This window comes from Alexandromys fortis, unplaced genomic scaffold (assembly GCF_014885135.2).
Source record: "Alexandromys fortis isolate MF-2015 unplaced genomic scaffold, M_Fortis_MF-2015_v1.1 scaffold_79, whole genome shotgun sequence".
NCBI lineage: Eukaryota > Metazoa > Chordata > Mammalia > Rodentia > Cricetidae > Alexandromys > Alexandromys fortis.
Genome location: NW_026067964.1, coordinates 5,622,911 through 5,642,470, shown reverse-complemented (window position 1 = coordinate 5,642,470; position 19,560 = coordinate 5,622,911). Strand labels below are relative to the sequence as shown.

The window sequence follows — 19,560 nt, the reverse complement described above, 5'->3', positions numbered from 1 at the left end:
TGTCCCTTAAATGTCTGAAGCTATGTGAATACAGAAACTCATATATTCAAATAATTTTCGTTAGTTTTCTTTTCATTTTCCAAGTAATTTTTTTTTCAGGCTACTGAAACTTCTCTTGGGCAGTTGGGGTTGTGAGCATTAATATTTTTGTTGTTTGTATTAGTATTTTAAAACATATTCTCAGAAAATTGTAATGTGCCTTCAGTGTTGAGGACAGTCCTTAGATTAGAATCTGTGCCATGCTGTAAATTCCTTTACAACACATTCTCTCTCTCTCTCTCTCTCTCTCTCTCTCTCTCTCTCTCTCTCTCTCTCTCATCAGGCTGGCACGCACTGGAAACTCAATTAAAAGTGTATTATAAATGAGTCTTAACCATTTTGACCTTTTAAGAAATCTACATTTTCCTGCTTTGTAGAAGAGAAAATATGAAACATAATTTTTCCAAGATAATCAGGGTCACTGTTATGACAGGTTTATAGTAAAGACTTCTCCTAATGCCATATTTAGTGAACACCAAAGAGCATCACTTACTTAAATGCAAGCAAATATTTTCTGAATATAAAATTGAAAGCTTCAAGGGTGTAATAGGTATAAGTAATACTTATTACAGGCACACTTACGATGCTTCAGTGTAGAGGGTTAGAAATTCCCACCTTAGGGAAGAAAAAGACAGGTAGATCACATAGCATATTATAAGGCAGCTAGCACTATTTTTTTTTTATAAGGAGTTAGAGTTGTGCTGAGGTGGAATAGCTGAGGGCAAGACCCTCAGACAGAGCAAGTCTAGGAGTCTTTGGAGGAACAGTAAGAATTGGCTGGAGCTGAGTATGGGAAAGGAAGAGGAAGTGAGTGGGAACAGCTTGTTGAGTTTGGTCAAGCAGACTGTTGTCACCTATTTATCTGGGTGAAATCAAGAATCACCAAGGTTTGAAACCAGAGAGTAGCTGGACCCGACTCTTCTGCTGTATTCAACAAACTTTGGTTGGGGTTAGTGGAAAGGAGAAGCAAGGTAAGCAGTTAGGAACGTGCTACAGTAATCCAGGAGAGACGGGTGCCCGAACCAGGGTGGAAGAGCATTTCTCCGCGGCTTAGGCGCTGAGGCTATGGGAGAGAGAAGGTTTAGCACAGGAAGATGTTCACTTCTGCCTACATTCACTGCGGTTTGCTTGCTTTTGTCTCAAGTGCCAAGCTATCAACATAGATTATTGGTACTGTAGGTTAAATTTTTTCTGTGGACCTACAAACACAAACCTTTGTCAAATGATCTGGAAACATAACATGAATGACTTAACAGTGGACTCTGAGGGGAGTGTATGCTTTGTCTTTAAAAGTGGATGACTCGCTGTTGAGACTTGTAGCAGTTGCTTTCTCTGAAGTCTCAAACTTTCTTCTGAGTTCATAGTGAACTTAAACAATTATATTTGTCAGGAGTCTGAATCACTTAGTAAGAATTCATTAATGTTTATTTTGTTTATGTAAACAGGCAAAAGAATGGACCCCAGTTGGAAAAACAAAGAAAGAAATCCCTGCTAAGAAATTTTACTCTGAATCTGAGGAGGAGGAGGAAGAGGAAGAGGAGTCCTCTGGCAGCAGCAGTGATAGTGGTGGGCCTTGTGATTTATCAAACTGTATTATTCATACTCTAGATTACATATGGATGCCCCTTATTTTTTCCTTTCTTTCTCCCGCCATCCTGTTACTAAATTTAAGACATGTCAGAATTCATTTCTTTTCAGAGCTAGGAAGCTGAGGGCCATATGCAGTGAAAGTATGAGCAGCGTGGATTCAGAACCCTGGGCTTCAGCTATACCAGCAAAATAAGGCACCTGATTTTCCATCTGATAGAGAAGACTTTAAAAATATGCCTTTATGGCTCACAACTGTCTGCAACTCCAGCTCGAGGGGACCCAACACCCTCATACAGACATCCATGCAGGTGAAACACCAATGCACATAAAAATAATTATAAAAAGGTACACCTTTAATCCCAGCACTTGGGAGGCAGAGGCCAGCATGGTGTTATTTTATGCTTTATACACCATCTTCATCCTATTGTTTATAAGTTGTTCCTAGATTAGCATTGTTCAACGTTTGAAATTCTGTTAACATTGTGGCTCTTCGTGAGCTTGTTTAGATAGCGCAGTTCTGCATCCTGTGGTCCTCTGTGCGGGGCTCTATGGTAGCTTCCAGAGGAAAAGCAACCACCTAGTACGAGCTGCACCCAGGTTGTTGCTGCCTCCCATGTGATGGCAGTGAGCAGTGACTGCAATGCCCCCCCCCCCATTTTGTTCTTTGTGTGGGGTGGATGGATGGGTAGGTGTGGTTCATGCCTGTGTGAGAGCAGTCACGTGTGCATGCACCTGGTGGAGGTCAGATGTCAGTGTCAGGCCTCTTTCGCGTATTTTTTTACATTTTGCTCACGTGTATTCATTTGCATGGGTGGGAGGGAGACACAGTCCGTGGCCCTTGTGTGTGGAGGTAAGAGGGCAGCTTGGAGGAGTCACTTCCCTCCTTCACCATGTCGGCTCAAAGGATGAAACTAAGTTTAGCAGCAAGCACCATCTCTCTGCCCCTGCCCCTTATTTTGTGAGGCAGTCTCTACTAGCGCTTACTGCTTTCTCGAGGCTGGATAATCAGCAGCACTCCCCAGCCCCATGCCTCAGCCCCAACACTAGTTACAGATGCACCCCACCATGCCTGACTTTCACATGCACTGGTATTGGGGATCCAAACGGATCTCCGCATACTTGTATAGCAAGCACTTTACCCCGAGCCATCTCCCAGCCCTGTGACTTCTTTTTGTTATTTCCAGTATAAACCAGATAACTGTGTGTATCTGTAACTTTGAATTCACAACAAATTCCTGTCCTCTGCCCCAACCTTCCCAATCCTAGAATTATAAGTGTGCATCATCATGCCCAGCTCTTAATGCATCACTTCTGCAAGAACACTAGTGTGTCATATCATCAGCCTGTGGGAGACTCTTGGGCTGGGAAAAGTAAGTCATAACTTTGGGAATTTTGCTTGCTGGAAAAGCTTGCTTCCTTCTCAAAATTGGTTCCTAGGAAGATCTGTTGCTTTTTCTTTCACTAAGTGAAATTTTTAGTAACAAGTAGCAGAATTCAAAATTCTTTCTTATACCAGTCTTATGCATTCTTTATATATATATATTATATATATAAAAATATATAAATATATATAAAAAGTCATGCCCTAGCTAGCTGCTTTAGGTTTGGAAGAGAGGCTTTCTCCATCTGGTTTTCTTGTGCATTTTGTCTTTGCTCTGCCCATTATCTGAGCATCTTCTGTCTGTGTGAGTAGCTGTTGGACCGAGGCTTCTGAACAGACAAGGTCCATGTGAGTCAGGGCCTCCTTTCCTTCAGTCACTGTCTGTCTTTCTGGGTTGCTGTTGACCTGGTGCCTCCGAACAGACATGGTCCATGTGCAGCAGGGCCTGCTCTCCTTCAGTCACTGCTGATGGTTATGGTCTCCTACGTGTAATTAGCCGGTTGTAAGTGAAAGAGCAGCTGGTCTGTCTTTCAGAGAGCGGGTCTGGAAGTGAGAGTGGAGACACAGGCAGTAGCAGTGAGGACAGCAGTGAGGACTCCTCCAGCGGACAAGAGAGTGAGACCGGAAGTGAGGCAGACGTGGAATGCAAGAGAGCAAGCCAGAGGAGCTCAAAAACCAAGAGGAAAAGGTGAGTTTCTTTGTCCATTTCCCAGGAGTTTCTCCTTAATCCACAGAATTAGAAAATGACTGTGTATTTTCTCCAAAACAAATGGTATGCCTTGTGTACTGTGCATAGGTTTCAATTTGAACTTGAACAGATAGATCTTAGGGTACATTTTTGAAATTGCTATCACCTTGGGAGGCTGCCTTAAGTGACCAAGCAGTAGAGATGAAACACTTAGTTACCTTTTGCAGCAATTTTGCTGAGGGCTAAAATTAAATCCTTCAGCACTTTGCCATTATGTAACTAAGACAATTGATTTTTCTAAATAATGTTACATTAAAAAGATTATGATTCAAATATCAGAGTCAAAGGCTGTGAAGGAAGACAGTCAGGAGATACTTAAGGGTTAGTTCTTTTCAAGATCTGCCATTACCATCAGCAGCCTCGTGTGTTAAAGCGTCATTAAGATTTTGAGTAGTTGGGGCTAATACCTTGGGTTGTGTGGCTCTGTTTTCCCCACTGCTGTCTTAGTGGCCTCCGCTGCCTCCCTGGCCCTTCTCGGGGGCCTGCTGCCCGCTCCCTTGATGAGCCTGCGGCTTGGGCTCAGTGGTGGCTGACAGCACTGATTGGGCGCGGTACGCTCTCTGCTCCTTTCATTACAGACAGTAATTAAAGCAGCTCGCCCTGCCACTTCCATAACAAACACAGCATAATGCCCTAATTATGACTTTATTAATTTAAGTCAGGATTTAATGATTTTAAAAGTGATTTATATTGTTTTTCCTGTTCAGAACAAATGAAATCTGTAGGTTAAATTAATACAGGCTTTTCATCATTGCAAAGTTAAAAACCTAGTTACCAGTAAATTCTTCTCATTAGGTTAACATCTGAAACTCTAAGCAGTAAGGTAAACAATAATTATCATCAGAATTGAGTGATGCATAATAAAATAACACTTTTACCTTTAAAATCTTATCTGGAGTGCCAGGGCGAAGTCTCTTAAGAATAGCTGGCTTGTTGCTGGAGAGCGTTCTGGCTTGTGATCACCTGGCCTTTGAGGACACTGTGCTTGGCTTGCACATCAGACTAGCTGTGATGATCTGGTTTGGGGAAGTACCTGTTTCTAGAAAGCACAGCAGTGTCTCCTCAGGTGACAGAGGCCATTATGGTATATGCTTATAATCACATATTTGTTTTGTATTTTTTCTTGAGAAAAAAAATTTTATCTCCATTTATATTTTAATTTAAAGTAATTGTTACACCAAAGTGAACTGTAAAGACATTCTAAGCCCTTCTTTTTGCAAGTACATGTTTTAAACAATGAGTTGGGGATAATATATGTTGCCATTATTTTGTAGAAGAGAAAACAACCTATTTTTCTATCTTCAAATATAATTACATGTGCTCTGAGATGTTGCCATGCTCTGTTTTTAATAAACAGCAATCATATTTCCTCCACAAAAATCAATTCTGAGAACTATTGATTCTTCTTCCCTTGCCACTCTCCCGCCTCCTTCCTGGGTTGTGCAGCCTGTCTCTTAGAGTTGTTTACCATTTGCCAGCAGAACTTTTTAAAGTTCTTAATAATCTCTAAGCATCTTCAGGCACTACTCTTTAGTAGTTGCAAGTGTTGATTACTAAATTTGATTTTGCATTCCGAATTATTTTCATGATAGATGTAATAGTGTGATAGAAGGGGAAGTAGGATATCAGAGGGAGAATTCAGAGTTCATGATTCCCTCTTCTGGCGGGGTGTCCTTAAAGTTATTTAACCTTCGGTGTTGGTTCCTTATTGTAAGTGGCTACTAATGGACCCGTCTACAGTAGAACATTGGAATGAACTGCCTGAGCACTACTTGGCTCAAGGTAGATTATGAAAAACAAAACAAAAAACTTTAGATTTATTAACTGATTGATTGTGTGTCTGTGTCAGTGTGCCCATGTGTGCATGCATGTATATATACTTGAGCATATGTATATGCACCACATCGTACAGGAGCCTGAGGAAGTCAGGATAAAGTCCTACTGTTGTAAGCTGTCATGTGGGTCCTTAGAACTAAATGCAAGGACTTCTCTAAGGGCTTTAAACACTTTTTTAACTGCCAAACTATCACTCTAGTCCCTGAGGTAGATTTTTAAAAAATAAAAGAGCAGACTGCTTCCCAGTGCACATGTGGAGTTTGTGTGAACGCATGCTTCCCAGTGCACATATGGAGTTTGTGTGAGCACATGCTTCCCAGTGCACATGTGGAGTTTGTGTGAACACATGCTTCCCAGTGCATTTGTGGAGACCAGAGGACCACTTGTGATATTCAACATGTAGGTCCTGAACGTCAGACTCTGGTCGGAAGGCTGGCAGTAGGAACTTTTACCCACTGAACCATCTCAGCAGCTTTTATTTAATTTTCATATTTTAGAATTTTAAAGCCATCTTTATTGTTTCATAAAATTAAATTTGTGTATATAAGTGATTTAGAGTTTATATTTCAAAACTCATCTTTATTCATAGTGATTCAGAAGATGGGGAGAAGAAAAATGAAAAATCTAAAGCTTCAGAATCGTCTAGTGCGGAATCCAGTTCCATGGGAGAAAGTTCTTCAGGTTCTGAGTCAGCATCAGAGTCTGATGGTGAACCTGCACCCAGAAAAGTTACTCAGGTACGAGGTCACGAGTGCGCTGTAACTGAATGATACATCTTCTTGGAACTTTTTCCATTTAAGAATAAATACTTTTGAGAGTTGAATGTTTTGTTAGAAAGCTAAGAAACTGAAGAAGACACTTTGAACACTGTCATGCTGTAGGATAATGGTTTTGTACATTGTAAAGATTTATCACTTGTATTGGTTTAATAAAAACCCCGATTGGCCAGTAGCTAGGCAGGAAGAATACGTGGGGCAACCAGACTAAGAGAATTCTGGGAAGAGGACAGGCAGAGACGCAGTCAGCAGCCAGACACAGAGGAAGTAAGATGAGAATGCTTCACTGAGTAAGGTACTAAGCCACGTGGCTAAATAAGAATTATGGGTTAATTTCTGTTGTAAGAGCTAGTCAGTAATAATCCTGAGCTAATAGACCAAACAGTTTATAATTAATATAAGCCTATGTGTGTTTCTCTGGGAGTGAACAGCTGTGGTACTGGGCGGGACAAAAGCTTCAGTCAACACTGTCACAACTAAAACTGGATGCATTATCTTCTTTCTTCCTGAGGCTTTGATTTTCCATAATCTTCCCTAGTCATCCAATTCTACAAAGAAGTCCGAGCCACTTTTTTTCCTAAAAGCATTTTTATTTTTTATTTTAATATTTATTTATTATGTATACAATATTCTGTCTGTGTGTATGCCTGCAGGCCAGAAGAGGGCACCAGACCTCATTACAGATGGTTGTGAGCCACCATGTGGTTGCTGGGAATTGAACTCAGAACCTTTGGAAGAGCAGGCAATGCTCTTAACCTCTGAGCCATTCTCCAGCCCTCAGAGCCACTTTTTATTCATCTGCTCATGAGATTTTTGGAGTAGACTGTTTCAAGATGGACTTTTTGCTAAAAAGAACATGAAAGGAAGCCTCAGAAATGGCACTGAGCACAGCACTACAAATAGAGATATATAAGATACTGATTCCAACATGGTCTTTAAAAATATTTATTAATAAATGTGATTGATAACAAAATGTTTGAAAGTTACACATTATTTATTTTAGCAAGAGACATTTATTTTAGCACAAATGCAAAAATAATTTGTTTATTTATGTATTTGAATCGAACAATTGTGATTGAACTTTTTGACAGTTACTATGAAAATATGAAAGCTTAAATTGCAAATGAAGTTACTAGTATAAAATTCAGATCTGATATTAGATCTTAGATTTCTGATCTTAGATCTTCACCTCATTAGTGAAAATGATCACACAAGTGTCTAGAATACCCATGCAGCATCGAGTGTGACCTCCTCTCTTTTCATGTGTCTAGAATAGCCATGCAGTGTCAGTGTGACCACATCTTTTTCCATGTGTCTAGAATCGTGACAATCAAATGTCACTATTCAATAAATTATGTTTCTTCCTAACCCAGTATTTAAAAAAGAATTTACTTGTTTACTCTATGAATCTAAATTTTTAGTATGTTTTCTGAGTAACCAGAAATGAAAATGATTGCACTCAAGCAGGCCTTCCAAACCCATATTCATTGTTAAAAATAAGTATATTTAAAATGCTTATAGTGTTTATCTTTTTTATTTTAAATATTCTTGCAAATGGTAAAATTTCCTTTAAAATTGAATTCTTACTTATATAACAGAATTTAAGTTTTATCTTTTCAGAAATTCATAAAAACTTGTAGAGACTTGAGTTATTAAATGTGGATTACTAAAAACATGGTAGGTTCTCATATTCTCATTTTCTACTCTAAAAAAACTTAAAATATAATTTTAAATAAAGAGCTTCAGATTCTGACAGTACAACCAAGAGAGGAAAATCAGTGTTTTATAAATGACAGATGTAATTACAGAAGGTTATTCTTACATGGTTTTATAAAATTAGAAAATTGTAGACTTTACTGCCTGTGTAGTATTAGCAGCAAAGAGAACCAAAGTTAGTCATCCACTTTATTTCCTCCTTGTTGAGGGTTTCAGTTAACAGGTGACAGCCCTTTTGTTTGTTTACTTGTGTTTGCTTATTTCTTTGTTTTGTTTTTACATACCAACCAAAGATTCCCCTCCATCCTCTCCTCACAGCTGTCCCCCACCCCCAACCCCATCCACTCCTTCTCTGTTTCTCTTCAGATACAGGTGGGGCTCCAGTGGGTATCAGCCAGCCATGGTATATCAAGTTGCAGTAAGACTAGGCACCTCCTCCTATCAAAGCTGGAAGAAGCCATCCAGTAGGAGAGAAGGGTCCCAAAAGCAGGCAACAGAGTCAGACAGCCCCTGCTCCCACTGTTTCAGAGTCTCACAGGAAGAGCAGAATCCTGAGCCAGGCCTCTTGAGAAATTCAAGCTGTGTATTATTTTGTACCTATGTTTTCCGTAGACCACACACATTGTGTATCTTAAAATGCCATTTTTTGTATATATTAGGTGGAAAGATGAATGTTTGTGTTTATTTATTTTTGCTTTTGTTTTACAATTGGACCAAAAATTCTCAGCCTTTTAGCCACCATATTTTTTATCTCCACTTTATTCTGAATGGCTTGAAGTATATACCATGTGATCATAAGTGTACCAATTTTTTTTAATAATAGATGACTTTCTAGTTGTGAAAAAGTCCCCGTTGCATCAGATGCTGTGACTTTTGCTCAAATTATGAGTAATGAGAGCAGATGGTGGCCACTTTGCCTTCATTCGGTGTGACAGTGTTGGCACTGGAGAGCCTGTCTTGACTCTGCAGGTTGAGTCATTCTTTCATCTGGACAATGCATTTGGGGGTGCACTGAGCATGAACATGAGACCTTGGAGATGCTTGAATATATATATGACTGTCAAAACAGTTAATTTTATGGTGTTTCTGTTAGGTTAGAATGGAGTTTCTGTTGGCAGGTAGCACCTTCATACTACAATCTCCTGGTCTATAAAGCAGATGCCAGTACCCACTTTGCTGCGTCAGTGTCTTCAGAGGAAACAGATGCATAGGAGCACCCTGGAGTGCAGACCCTCACAGCAGTTTAATGCTGTTCAGCTGGGACCCCTGCTGAAAGGCCCCTGGCCTCCCTTTGGCTTTTGTCTCCTGCACTTGAAAGTGTATCTATTCTTAGTTATGGCCCTGACTTGTGTCTGCCTTCCTCAGATGACACTGCTGGGTCACCTTGCGCTCTGACTTCTTAGCTCAATCTCCATTTCCCACCTTTTCTATAAAAGCGTAGCTCTGAGTAGGTGTTTTCTGTCCACTCAGCCAAGAAGAAGCCCTGCTTCCTCTTTAAGTTTAGTAAGACTCTAGGCCAACACAATAATCCAAATCAGACCGAATTAAAAGAAACCCAATTTAATGGATGCCAGCGCTCCCGGGTGGCCCTCCAAAAAAACACCACAGAGAAGGGGATGGAGAACCAGGGGAACCCTGAAGAACCGGAAAGACTACTTGTTGGTTCTCTGGGGAGCAGTTTAAATAGCCTGTGGGAGTTCTCTTGACCCTCCCTGGGAAGATGTGATTGGTGGTCTTTCTCGGAGGTGGAGTTTGGCAACTCCTAGGGAAAGGGGCTTGAAATGGTGCTTTCTACCCAACATTCCAAAATGGATGCCAGGAGCTAGGGTGAAGCCCCCAACCAAACACCTCTGACCTCATTTTTGAGTGAGCTTCTACCTCCTCTGCACTTATAGGTTTTATCCACTAGTTTCTCTTCTGCCGTCCAGACCCCTTTAGTGGTTTCTGGCCTTGAAAGGGGAGCCAGAAGAGGAGCACAGAGCCTCAAATCTATCCTCCATTTCCTACACCTTAACCCAGTTACTTCTTAGTAACTTCACTTTCCACAGACCCTGCTCCGCAGAGGAGGTCAGGATCCTTAAGTGTTTAGTGCTTCTTTTTTAAACAATATTGAAAAATTGGCATGTTTTGTAATTTCCTTTCCACTAAAGTACTTACACAGTAATATTTCTCTGTTGCTCTTCTAGATTTTCTTCCCAAATCTAGACCAAATACTTAGACCCTGCTGGAACTGCTGGATTTTTAACATCTGCAGAACCAGAAACGTGCTTACACAGGACCAGCAGTCTTCCCTCTGACTCCTTTACTTTATTCTACGTGTTTAGATTGTGCCAGGACCCCTAGAATTTCCATCGGATTTTTCCTATCTGGTTCTTCTTTTCCTCTTTTCACTGTCTAGATCAGCTCTACTTCAGCCCTGTAATCCTTTGCTGTATTCACCTTAGCTGATGTTTTCCCAACCCCAGCTTCAGCACAGTGGCCAGGTCAAGCTGTGGTGATGTCCTGCCACCATTTGAGTTCAGTAAACTCCTCGGCCACCGTGTCTGAATCCCCCTCTCTCTTTTTAACTTACTTATATTCTTACCTAACACTCACATTTCTCTTATGAAACTGTGTGCTCAGCCGTGTCTGAACCTTTGTTCATCTTTGTGCATTTCTCTTATTAGAGAAAGCAGCTGAGGAGGAAGTGGCCTCCTGTGCTCTTCACTTCTCCTACTGGACGGTGACTGCCGGGAACTGAAATGGTACTGTCCGGAGGGAGGCTGCCGTCCCGGATACCTACATCCCTTAAGGGCTTGTCATTTGGTACTGCATTGTGATCAATGATGGCCTTAGGACATGATCTTGGCCTAGATTTAATTATTTTATGGATGTACTTTTATGTACAGTTTTTTTTTTTTCTGAAATGTGTCCGAGAAGAGTTTGGAGTATCATCATCTCTACAAAGTAATTCTTTTGTCCCAAGTAATGCCTGTAACAAAATTGCCTTTTTAAGTTTATTTTTATTTTGTATAGTGCTCACCTGCATGTAATGTGTGCACGTCCACACTGGCCATAAGGAGTAGGAATTCCTGGGAACTGGAGTATCAGTCACTTGGGAGCAGCTGTGTGGGACTGAACCCAGGTCCTCTGCAGGAACAGTCAGTGCTCTAAGTCCCTGAACCTTCTCCAGCCCCACAAAATCACCTTGACTAGTTCATATTTTAAGCACTTTTACGTACTTTATACAATGTAAAGGAAAATATCTGGAAGATTAGAGAGAAGATTTAACAATACAGACATTGTATGAGGAAGTGGTTCTCATTTGTATCTCTGCATCTTGGGTTTTTTGGGGGGTTTTTTGTAACATAAGGTCATGACACATTAGTTGGTATCTCTGGTGTGTGCCTCAGCTCTTAGAGATGGAGATGTCAGTGAGTATCATGGTGATCTGAAGCCATGACTATAATGTACATAGTTATAATGAATGCATCTGTTCCTTTAGACACATTGACATTGTGTTGTCTGTGGAATTGTGTGGTGGCTGTGTGCATGCTGGCATGACTGCAGTGGATGTGTGTGCACGTGTAGAGGCCAGAGGTTGATGTCAGGTATCGTCCTCAAGTCATTTTCCACCTTAGTGTTTGAGACAAGACTTGTCACTGAACCTGTATTTCCTGTATTTGGCTAGATTAGCTGTCCAGTGACTGACCACTGGGTTTTGGCCTGTGTCTGCCTCCTAAATGCTGCATTCCAGTCAAGGGTAGTGCCTGGCTCTTTATGTGAGTGCTAAGGATCAAAATTCAAGTCTTCATGCTCGCACAACAAGCACTGGGCAGCTGACAGATCACTCTGGTCCTGTGTTAACAATGGTAATTATATACAGCATACTTAAGTAGTCTATCAGTGTGATGTAAGTGTGAAGTATTTGGTGTTCTTGAGTGTCGCACTTAATAGATGTTAAGAATATTTTTGTGTCTGGGTCATGAGATTAATGTATGAACTAGCTGTAGAAAAGCACTGGAATCTGTATATGCCAGCGGTGTCTGAGATGGCCATAACTATATCAGGTCTTATGTATCTTAGAACTTTTGCTGTCCCTCTGTGGGAGGTATTGTGACACTGATGACCTCCTCTAGTGACCTCAGAACCCTGCAAACGCACCAATGGAACCATTTCAGGCTGATTTCTGTGCTTTGAGAAGAACTGTCTGCTCATGGGTGTTTACAGGGCTTGAAATCCTTAGCTTGTGTGACGATTGAAGGTCGATTTTTTTATTATAAATATTCAAAGCTTTGTGTCTTTCAATGTTTGTCTTTCTCTGTTTAGTTCATACTTTAAATTCTTCAGGAAAGAAATTTCACTTGCGATTTTAAAACAAAGGGAAACCGTCAAGCAGGCGGTCCTGCATAAGGAAGCAGGCAGTTTTCTGCGGAGGAAGGGTTATTAGACCCCTTTGTATTGCTCATTAGCATTTATTTGCTCCAGATTTTTAGAACAGTGGGTGTTTGGTAAACTTTTCTTACTGTTATACAACCTCTGTGCAATAGAAGCATATCTGCTGCTTATCACGTCAGGTCTTTTATCTACTTAGCTTTTCTGCAATCGGTATGCAAATGGATGTTCATAATGCATGAAAAATCTTTACAGAGATATTGTTACATATTTTTGTTTGTGTTTAGGACTTAAGATCCTTTATTTTTTAAATGAATATATTGACTAGAAGTTAGTTTCCTAACCTTGTAACTTTTCATTCCATTTTGAAAATGTTCCTGTCTTGAGGTGTATAATCGAATGCCGTAGAAACAAGGGGCGATTTGAAGGCAGCGAATTGATAAATAGATATTTTTTGCAGCAAGATCTTAAGATCAGTAACTGTTGTCCTTATAAAAGTCAAATACAGTCACTCAGCTGTTAAAAACCTAATCCTCTATTTAAGAAAAATATACAAAAACAAATTGTCTATCTTTCTGCTTGATCTCCTCTCAAGCAGTAACACAATGGAAACAGTGGGTGATCTGTCAGTGTGTTTGGTTTGTCAATGGTGGTTTTGTATAAATATTGGGAGGCTAAGAAATAAAATTCACACAGTAAAATATGATTTCATCTGCCTTTTCTCCGCAGCTCCGTGGCTCATGCCGCGGTGTGAAATCCTCATTTTACACACTTTGCAGGCGGAGCACATGAATTATGCATTGAGCAAGAAAAATCTCCTGCCTCAAGTCCTATATGTGTCTGCCCAGGTTCTGTCTCTATTACCAAGATGAATTGCAAATGGAGAAATGTTTGATGGGATAGGGCTCTTAACTTCTTTGTTTAGAATTCAGATTTTATTTTTATAGTAGACCCTTTAAGTATGAAAATGTTGTGAACTTACTATGGATTTTTTAAAATGAAAAATGAAATATAATGTAGGAGAAGCATGCTTGCATATCATGAAGCATTTTATAGCTTTGATTTGGAATGCAAGGCTTTTCCAACGTGGTGGAAATGACCGTCACCTATTGCTAATGTCGTATTGCAGTCACTGCTTACTTGTTCTTCTCAGAACGTCTATGGCATTCTGTCCTTTTTAGTGCCTGCCTGTTGTCTGTCTGTTCTAGGCTCTGGTAAGAGATGAGCCCAGATTCACATATAGGTCTCCTCTGTGATGGTACACATTCTTGGTTGAGAAGTAGGGTGTAGATTTGCCTTCCACTCTAACTTTATTTATTTATTTGTTTGATAGGTTTCTAATTTTCAGGTGGGGAGCTTGCACTTTGATGAAGGCAGTCTTGTCATTGTAGCTGGCGGGAAGCTACACCCATTGTGTGCAACATGCTGATAACCTTTGAGTTAGGTTTTTATTCAAGGGCAAAGTCCAGTAGTAATGGGCATTTTCATTCCGAATCTGCTTTCACTTACTTGTAACTGAAATTTCAGTCTCAAAACTAACATTTCTTTTCCTTTTCCTTCAGACTTGACAGGGGGCTGATGCTTTGTGTTTGCAGGAGGATAGAATTAAAACTCAACTAGAAGGAAACAATACTGTTTTTATTTCTTTTTTTAGTTGTAATCATTTTTGGCTTTAATGTGTATTTTTATATAATCCTTTGACAGTTCTCTGAATGCTAGCATAAAGAGACTCCATGTAGAACTCAGTCATGTGGAAATGTAATTATTTCCCAGGTGCTTTTCTAAGTGTGCGTCTGTCTGTCTCTGTAGTCTTTGTGTGTGTGTGTGTCTGTGTGTCTGTATATGTGCGCACACATGCACTCGTGCTGAAGAAGCCACAAGAGGGTGAAGGATACCCCAGAGCTGGAATTCCAGGTGGTTGTGAACTGTTGGTGTGTGTGCTAGTAACCGAACTCAGGTCCTTTGTGAGAGCAGTGACTGAGCCCTCACTGCACCCCACCACCGCAGCATCCTCTTATGTGAAGCTGGTGTTCATGTGTGTGCACAGTACTCAAGTGGGCCTTTGCTTCAGTGACACAATGATTTATGCTAATAAGTTTTAAATTCTGTTATTGGAGAGTGGGGACTTTGTCATTGTTGAGTACAGAATCTGATACACATTTAAACAATATATTTGTTAAATGAATGAGTGAACAAAAAGAAGTAAAAAAAGTTTTATTTTGAATTTGAGAATTTTTTAAAAGAAAAGGTAGACAGATTAAGCAACATTGATACAGATAATGTTGTTTAACGCACTATTCTTTGTTGACCTTTTTTGTTTACTGTGCTATTCAGGTGTTCTTAATTATGCACAGTGGGGCAGGTGTGTGTGTGTGTGTGTGTGTGTGTGTGTGTGTGTGTGTGTACTCTGTGCGTGTAGATGTACATTTCCCTCTTTATGTGTGTAGAAGCCAGAGATAAGCATCTAGTGTCTGTCTCGGTTACTCCCAACCCCCCACCCCTGAACTGTTTGTTTGAAACATTGTTTACACCAAAACTAATTAAACTTGAGTGGCTAGCCAGAAATCCTGCTGTCTCCACCTTCCCAACATCCATGACTCTGACATGGACATTGGGATCCCAGTTCAGGTCCTTAGGTTTTTACAGCAAGCGCTGTACAAACAGCCATTTCCCCGACCCAGTTATACCATTATATTAATTAAGACTGGTAGTCCTCGCATGAACCATTGTATGCTCTCCATGGTGGGAAATCTCACAAACAGTGACTAAGCCAGTTTGCTCTGGAGGAACCCTAAATTTAGGTGGGTGTGTTTAAATATTTACTACCTATAAAATGCTTAGGAAAATGAGCGAGTTGTTTTCCATACTAAAGAGCAAAAGCTGAAGGTGAAGCCCTCTGACACAAGCTGGTATAGGAGTGCAGAGGATCTAGGTCACCAACTCTGCAAATTCCTCTGAGCAGTCCAGCCTGTCCAAGCCTGAGGACATCAGCGCTAGCCATGTATTGTTTGAATATTCCTTTTTCTTAAGCAAACCTGTTTAACGATTATTTCTAAGAATGTTTATTCACTTTCTAATAAGAAACACATTGTATTTTTATCTAACAAAAATGTGATTATTGTTTTTAAATTTTCTTCTAAAGGTCTTTTATAGTCCTTAAACACAAAGTAGTTTGTGTGATAAGTAAGAAATACAGTATGCTAGCACAGAAATTTTGATTCAGGACTAAAGTGTTTGTGTCACCATAGAAGTTTCAAGTGTGTGTTGTTTCTAAAAAGCAAAAGCATGCTTGTTTTGTAGTGGTAAGAACACTTCATGGCTTTCTTTAGACAAGATCTGAAATAAGTTGAAGTTTTGATATTTTACAGGCTAAAGAGAGAAAACCCCAGCAAGAAAGACATCCTCCCCCCAAAGACGTTTTCCTTCTAGATCTAGACGACTGTAAGTACCGGGACTTCCCTGTATTCTGCACTCGTATAGTACCTCTCATGTCCATTGCCCGGATTTTAGAAGCATCTATTGTAAAGGTCAGAAAAGGTGGGAATTTTCCAGCCAGTGGTATCAGTGCCTTTTATTGGTTCAGCATGTCAGTTCTGTGTCTTGTGAGTAGAGCCCCAAATGAAGTGTATTAGACCCATTCTACTCCAGTGATTTCTCCTTGCATTGCTAAATAATGATCCTGTCTCACAGTATCCACACTGTGAGATCCTGACTGTGGGAACTGACAGCTAACTAAGGAGGTAACTAAGGAGGGAACAGAGAGTAGTTCAGGAAAGCTAGCACCATCTTCTACTCCAAAAGTCTTAATTCAAACAAATATATTTCTAAGAATTCAGACACATAACTTTGCTAACCTAAGTATACATAGTCGCCACTCTTAAATTATTCAGTGTGGTGGGAGCTGGGTAGTGCTGTGAATTCTGTAGCTAGGTCGATTCTGTACTAGAAGAGCAGTTGGAAATAAGAGTTCATGAATGTTAAACTGCTTGCATTTCAGTATATTTTTCCTGTGTGGAGGGTGAGTTGTTTGGGGGTTACCTCATTTTGTCATAGATCCATTCTGTTTACATTATCTATTGTAACAGCCACAGAAAACTCTTAATAGAGAAAAATAGAAGTGTGTAATACATAAAAACACTTACTATAGAGAAAATGAACATGCTTGGTCGTATTAGCAAAGATAATAAGGTTTGTTATGATCAGATGTTGCTGTGGTTGTTGAAGCAGATGCAGGGTGTATGTCGCATTGATGGAACTAGAAGTTATGTTAAATGAGGTGGAATTGCACACAAGCCTTGTGTGTTTTGTTTCGGGTGGTAGGAGATCCTGAGAGTAGACAGAATACTACAGGAGGAAAAAAGGGATGAGGGGCAGGTAAGTGAAGGTAATATGATCGAAGCATACCATATGTCAATGAAAATGCCATAACAAAAGCCACTTGAGGTACATGCTACTTCCCAGCACTCGGGAGGCAGAGGCAGGTGGACCTCAGTGAGTTCAAGGCCAGCCTGGTCTACAGAATGAGTTTCAGGACAGCCAAGGTTGATGCACAGAGAAACCCTGTCTCAAACGCCCCCCCCCCCAAAGAAAAAGTGTGCACAGCTGGAAATCACTGTGTGTGTGTTAAACTTCTTTATTGAATCTTTGGGGGTATTACATCATTTACCCCAATTCTGTTCTCCTTCTAGTCTCCCCATATTCCCCCATCCCTGTTGCCCCTCCCGAAATCACTCTTTGTGCTATTCCTTACATTAATGTGGAAGATGTGTCCTAACCACTTTGTGTATGTGAAGTTCTGGGTGATACATCTTAGAGATACAAATTTTCAAAAACTATTGCTCAAGATATTTATACCTTGTTCTGATATTGGTTTGCCATTATGTTCTGAAAGCTCAGGCTAATCACTTTGTGACTTGATAATAACTTGGCTAAATCAGGATATTAAATAGAGTTGTCATACATTCGGGATTAATTTAGCTAGATTTACTAACAAAATAAAATGTTGCTTTTAATAATATGAGTTAAATTTTCATGCACACTTACTTATTTGGGCCTTTTGTTCCAGTTAACTCAGCGTCCACCCCAGTTGCCCTTCCTCCACCAGCCCTTTCTCCAAGCTTGGTAGCTGATCTTGAAGGTCTAAACTTGTCAGCTTCTTCATCAGTCATCAATGTAAGTGATCATATGGTACATACCATCTCTCTCATGAAAAAAACAAAGAATTAATATGAATTCGTAGTCTTCAGTAGAGCCTCTTCTAACGAAAGTCTGATTTAGACCTTTTAATTTTGTAATGAGTTTTAAATTTGTCCAACTGTTATCTTCTCAACTTACTTCTGCTGACTAGTTACCTTTAATTATGATACAATGTGTACATTTTTCACTGCCCTATGTCTGTAGCATAGAGGGATTCTTTGTCATGTCGAGGTAGTGTATAGACAAGGAGTGCCAGTCATCAGTGACGATACAAAGTGTGATGCACACACAGACACACATAGTGCATTGTTAAATAATTTCATGATGAGCACATAGACTGTGCCTACACGAAGGAAGACTTCTCTGCAGTCGAGGCTGAGAATAAAAGTCAATTATTATGTATATTAACCCACAATTCTTCTGTTCTCACCACATGGCTACTAAAAGTTTACTATTATTTTTATTTTAAAAGCCCTGGATCATGTTTCTCTTTGTGTTATCTTTACATATTTATTTATATATGCTGGTATCTCAAAAAATTGTGTTACTCGGGGGGTATAACTTTAATGGGGTGAGAATTCTGCCTAACACAAAATAACATCAAAACTGTCACTCTGTCCATGTCTGAAGCTGCAATAATTTTTCTGTATGTTAGCATCTTATGTCCACCAACCTTTCACTGAGTCAGACATGATACCTAGGATGTATAGTTGCTATGACTGACCTTTTGTTGAGCTAGTCCAGCTGGTGAGCTTTGATGAGCAGACATATCTGGGAATTGATCTGGGGGTTGCATATTGCTGATCTGAGCTGCTTGGAAAACATGGAGCAGCTTCTATTGAAAGAGCCTTGTATATCATTCCAGGGGTTTCCCCTTCAGTATAAACATGCTGCACCAGTCTGGGCTGTCTGTTCCTTCTTGGTGAGCTCACATAAAGCACTGTTGAAAACTAGTAAGCTGCACTAGTCTGTTCAAGTACAGAATGAGATTTTACTCTTAGCACTGAGAAATGAGTAAGTTGTGTTTTGGGTTGCACGATGCTCTTCTTTCTAAAGGAAAGAACACATTAAAGCATATTTAAAAGGATTGGAAAACATTGAAAATTGGCAGTGAAGTCTTTCATTTACTCAAATAATAAATATTTATTGAGCATTTGTGTTAGCCTCTAAAGAGAAGTGGTGATCAGAAAATCTATAGTGAACCATTTAGGCTCCCAAAACTCACTGGGCTGTAAGGTAGGGTAGATAACAACCTGCACTTAGACACACCAGATGCGCAGTGCACAAGTCTTTGTGACTGTTACAGTCTGGAAAATAGCACCTCTATACTTCTGTGTCCTGTGGTGATGGCATCTTCCTGAATTGTGAGATTACATTAGAGCAGAGATTGGCACATTGCATCATTCAGTAAACTAACTCTCTCTCTCTCTCTCTCTCTCTCTCTCTCTCTCTCTCTCTCTCTCTCTCTCTCAGTGTGGGCATGCATATGACATGAGAGCATACTTGCACAACTTGGTATGAGGGTTTTTTGTTCATTTGGATTTCTTCGGTTAAAATGAGGATGCATCCTCACACAATAGTTTCTCTGTATAGCTGCTTGCAGAGTTATCAGTTTTCACTCATTAATCTATGTGTGTGTGTGTGTGTGTGTGTATTTGTGTGTTTGTATTTTTCTATATTTAACTCATTTCATTTAATTCAGTGTATACTTTGTTTGCTTGGTTTTGAGGTTTTCGTTATTTGTTTTGTGACAAGTTCTCCTTCTGTAGCTCAGGCTGATCTTGAGCTGCCACCGCCTTGCAAGTCCTGGGATTATAACTGTACCATGCCCAGTCTTTACAGACAGTAGAACTATTTGGTACAAAAACGGGGAGGAGCACCAAGCCAGGCAAAACTCATTAGGC

The 19,560-nt window shown here is 40.1% G+C and overlaps 1 protein-coding gene across 1 annotated transcript in view; it reads left to right on the top strand.

Annotated features, from left to right (window-relative positions):
* Ap3b1 (adaptor related protein complex 3 subunit beta 1) overlaps window positions 1–19,560 on the top strand; it is a 201,156-nt gene that overhangs the window by 119,853 nt on the left and 61,743 nt on the right. The window contains exons 18-22 of the mRNA XM_050153860.1: window positions 1,485–1,605; window positions 3,545–3,698; window positions 6,184–6,331; window positions 15,829–15,901; window positions 17,526–17,632. Of these exons, the coding sequence (XP_050009817.1) occupies window positions 1,485–1,605; window positions 3,545–3,698; window positions 6,184–6,331; window positions 15,829–15,901; window positions 17,526–17,632 (603 nt within the window). The remainder of the gene's footprint in view (window positions 1–1,484; window positions 1,606–3,544; window positions 3,699–6,183; window positions 6,332–15,828; window positions 15,902–17,525; window positions 17,633–19,560) is intronic.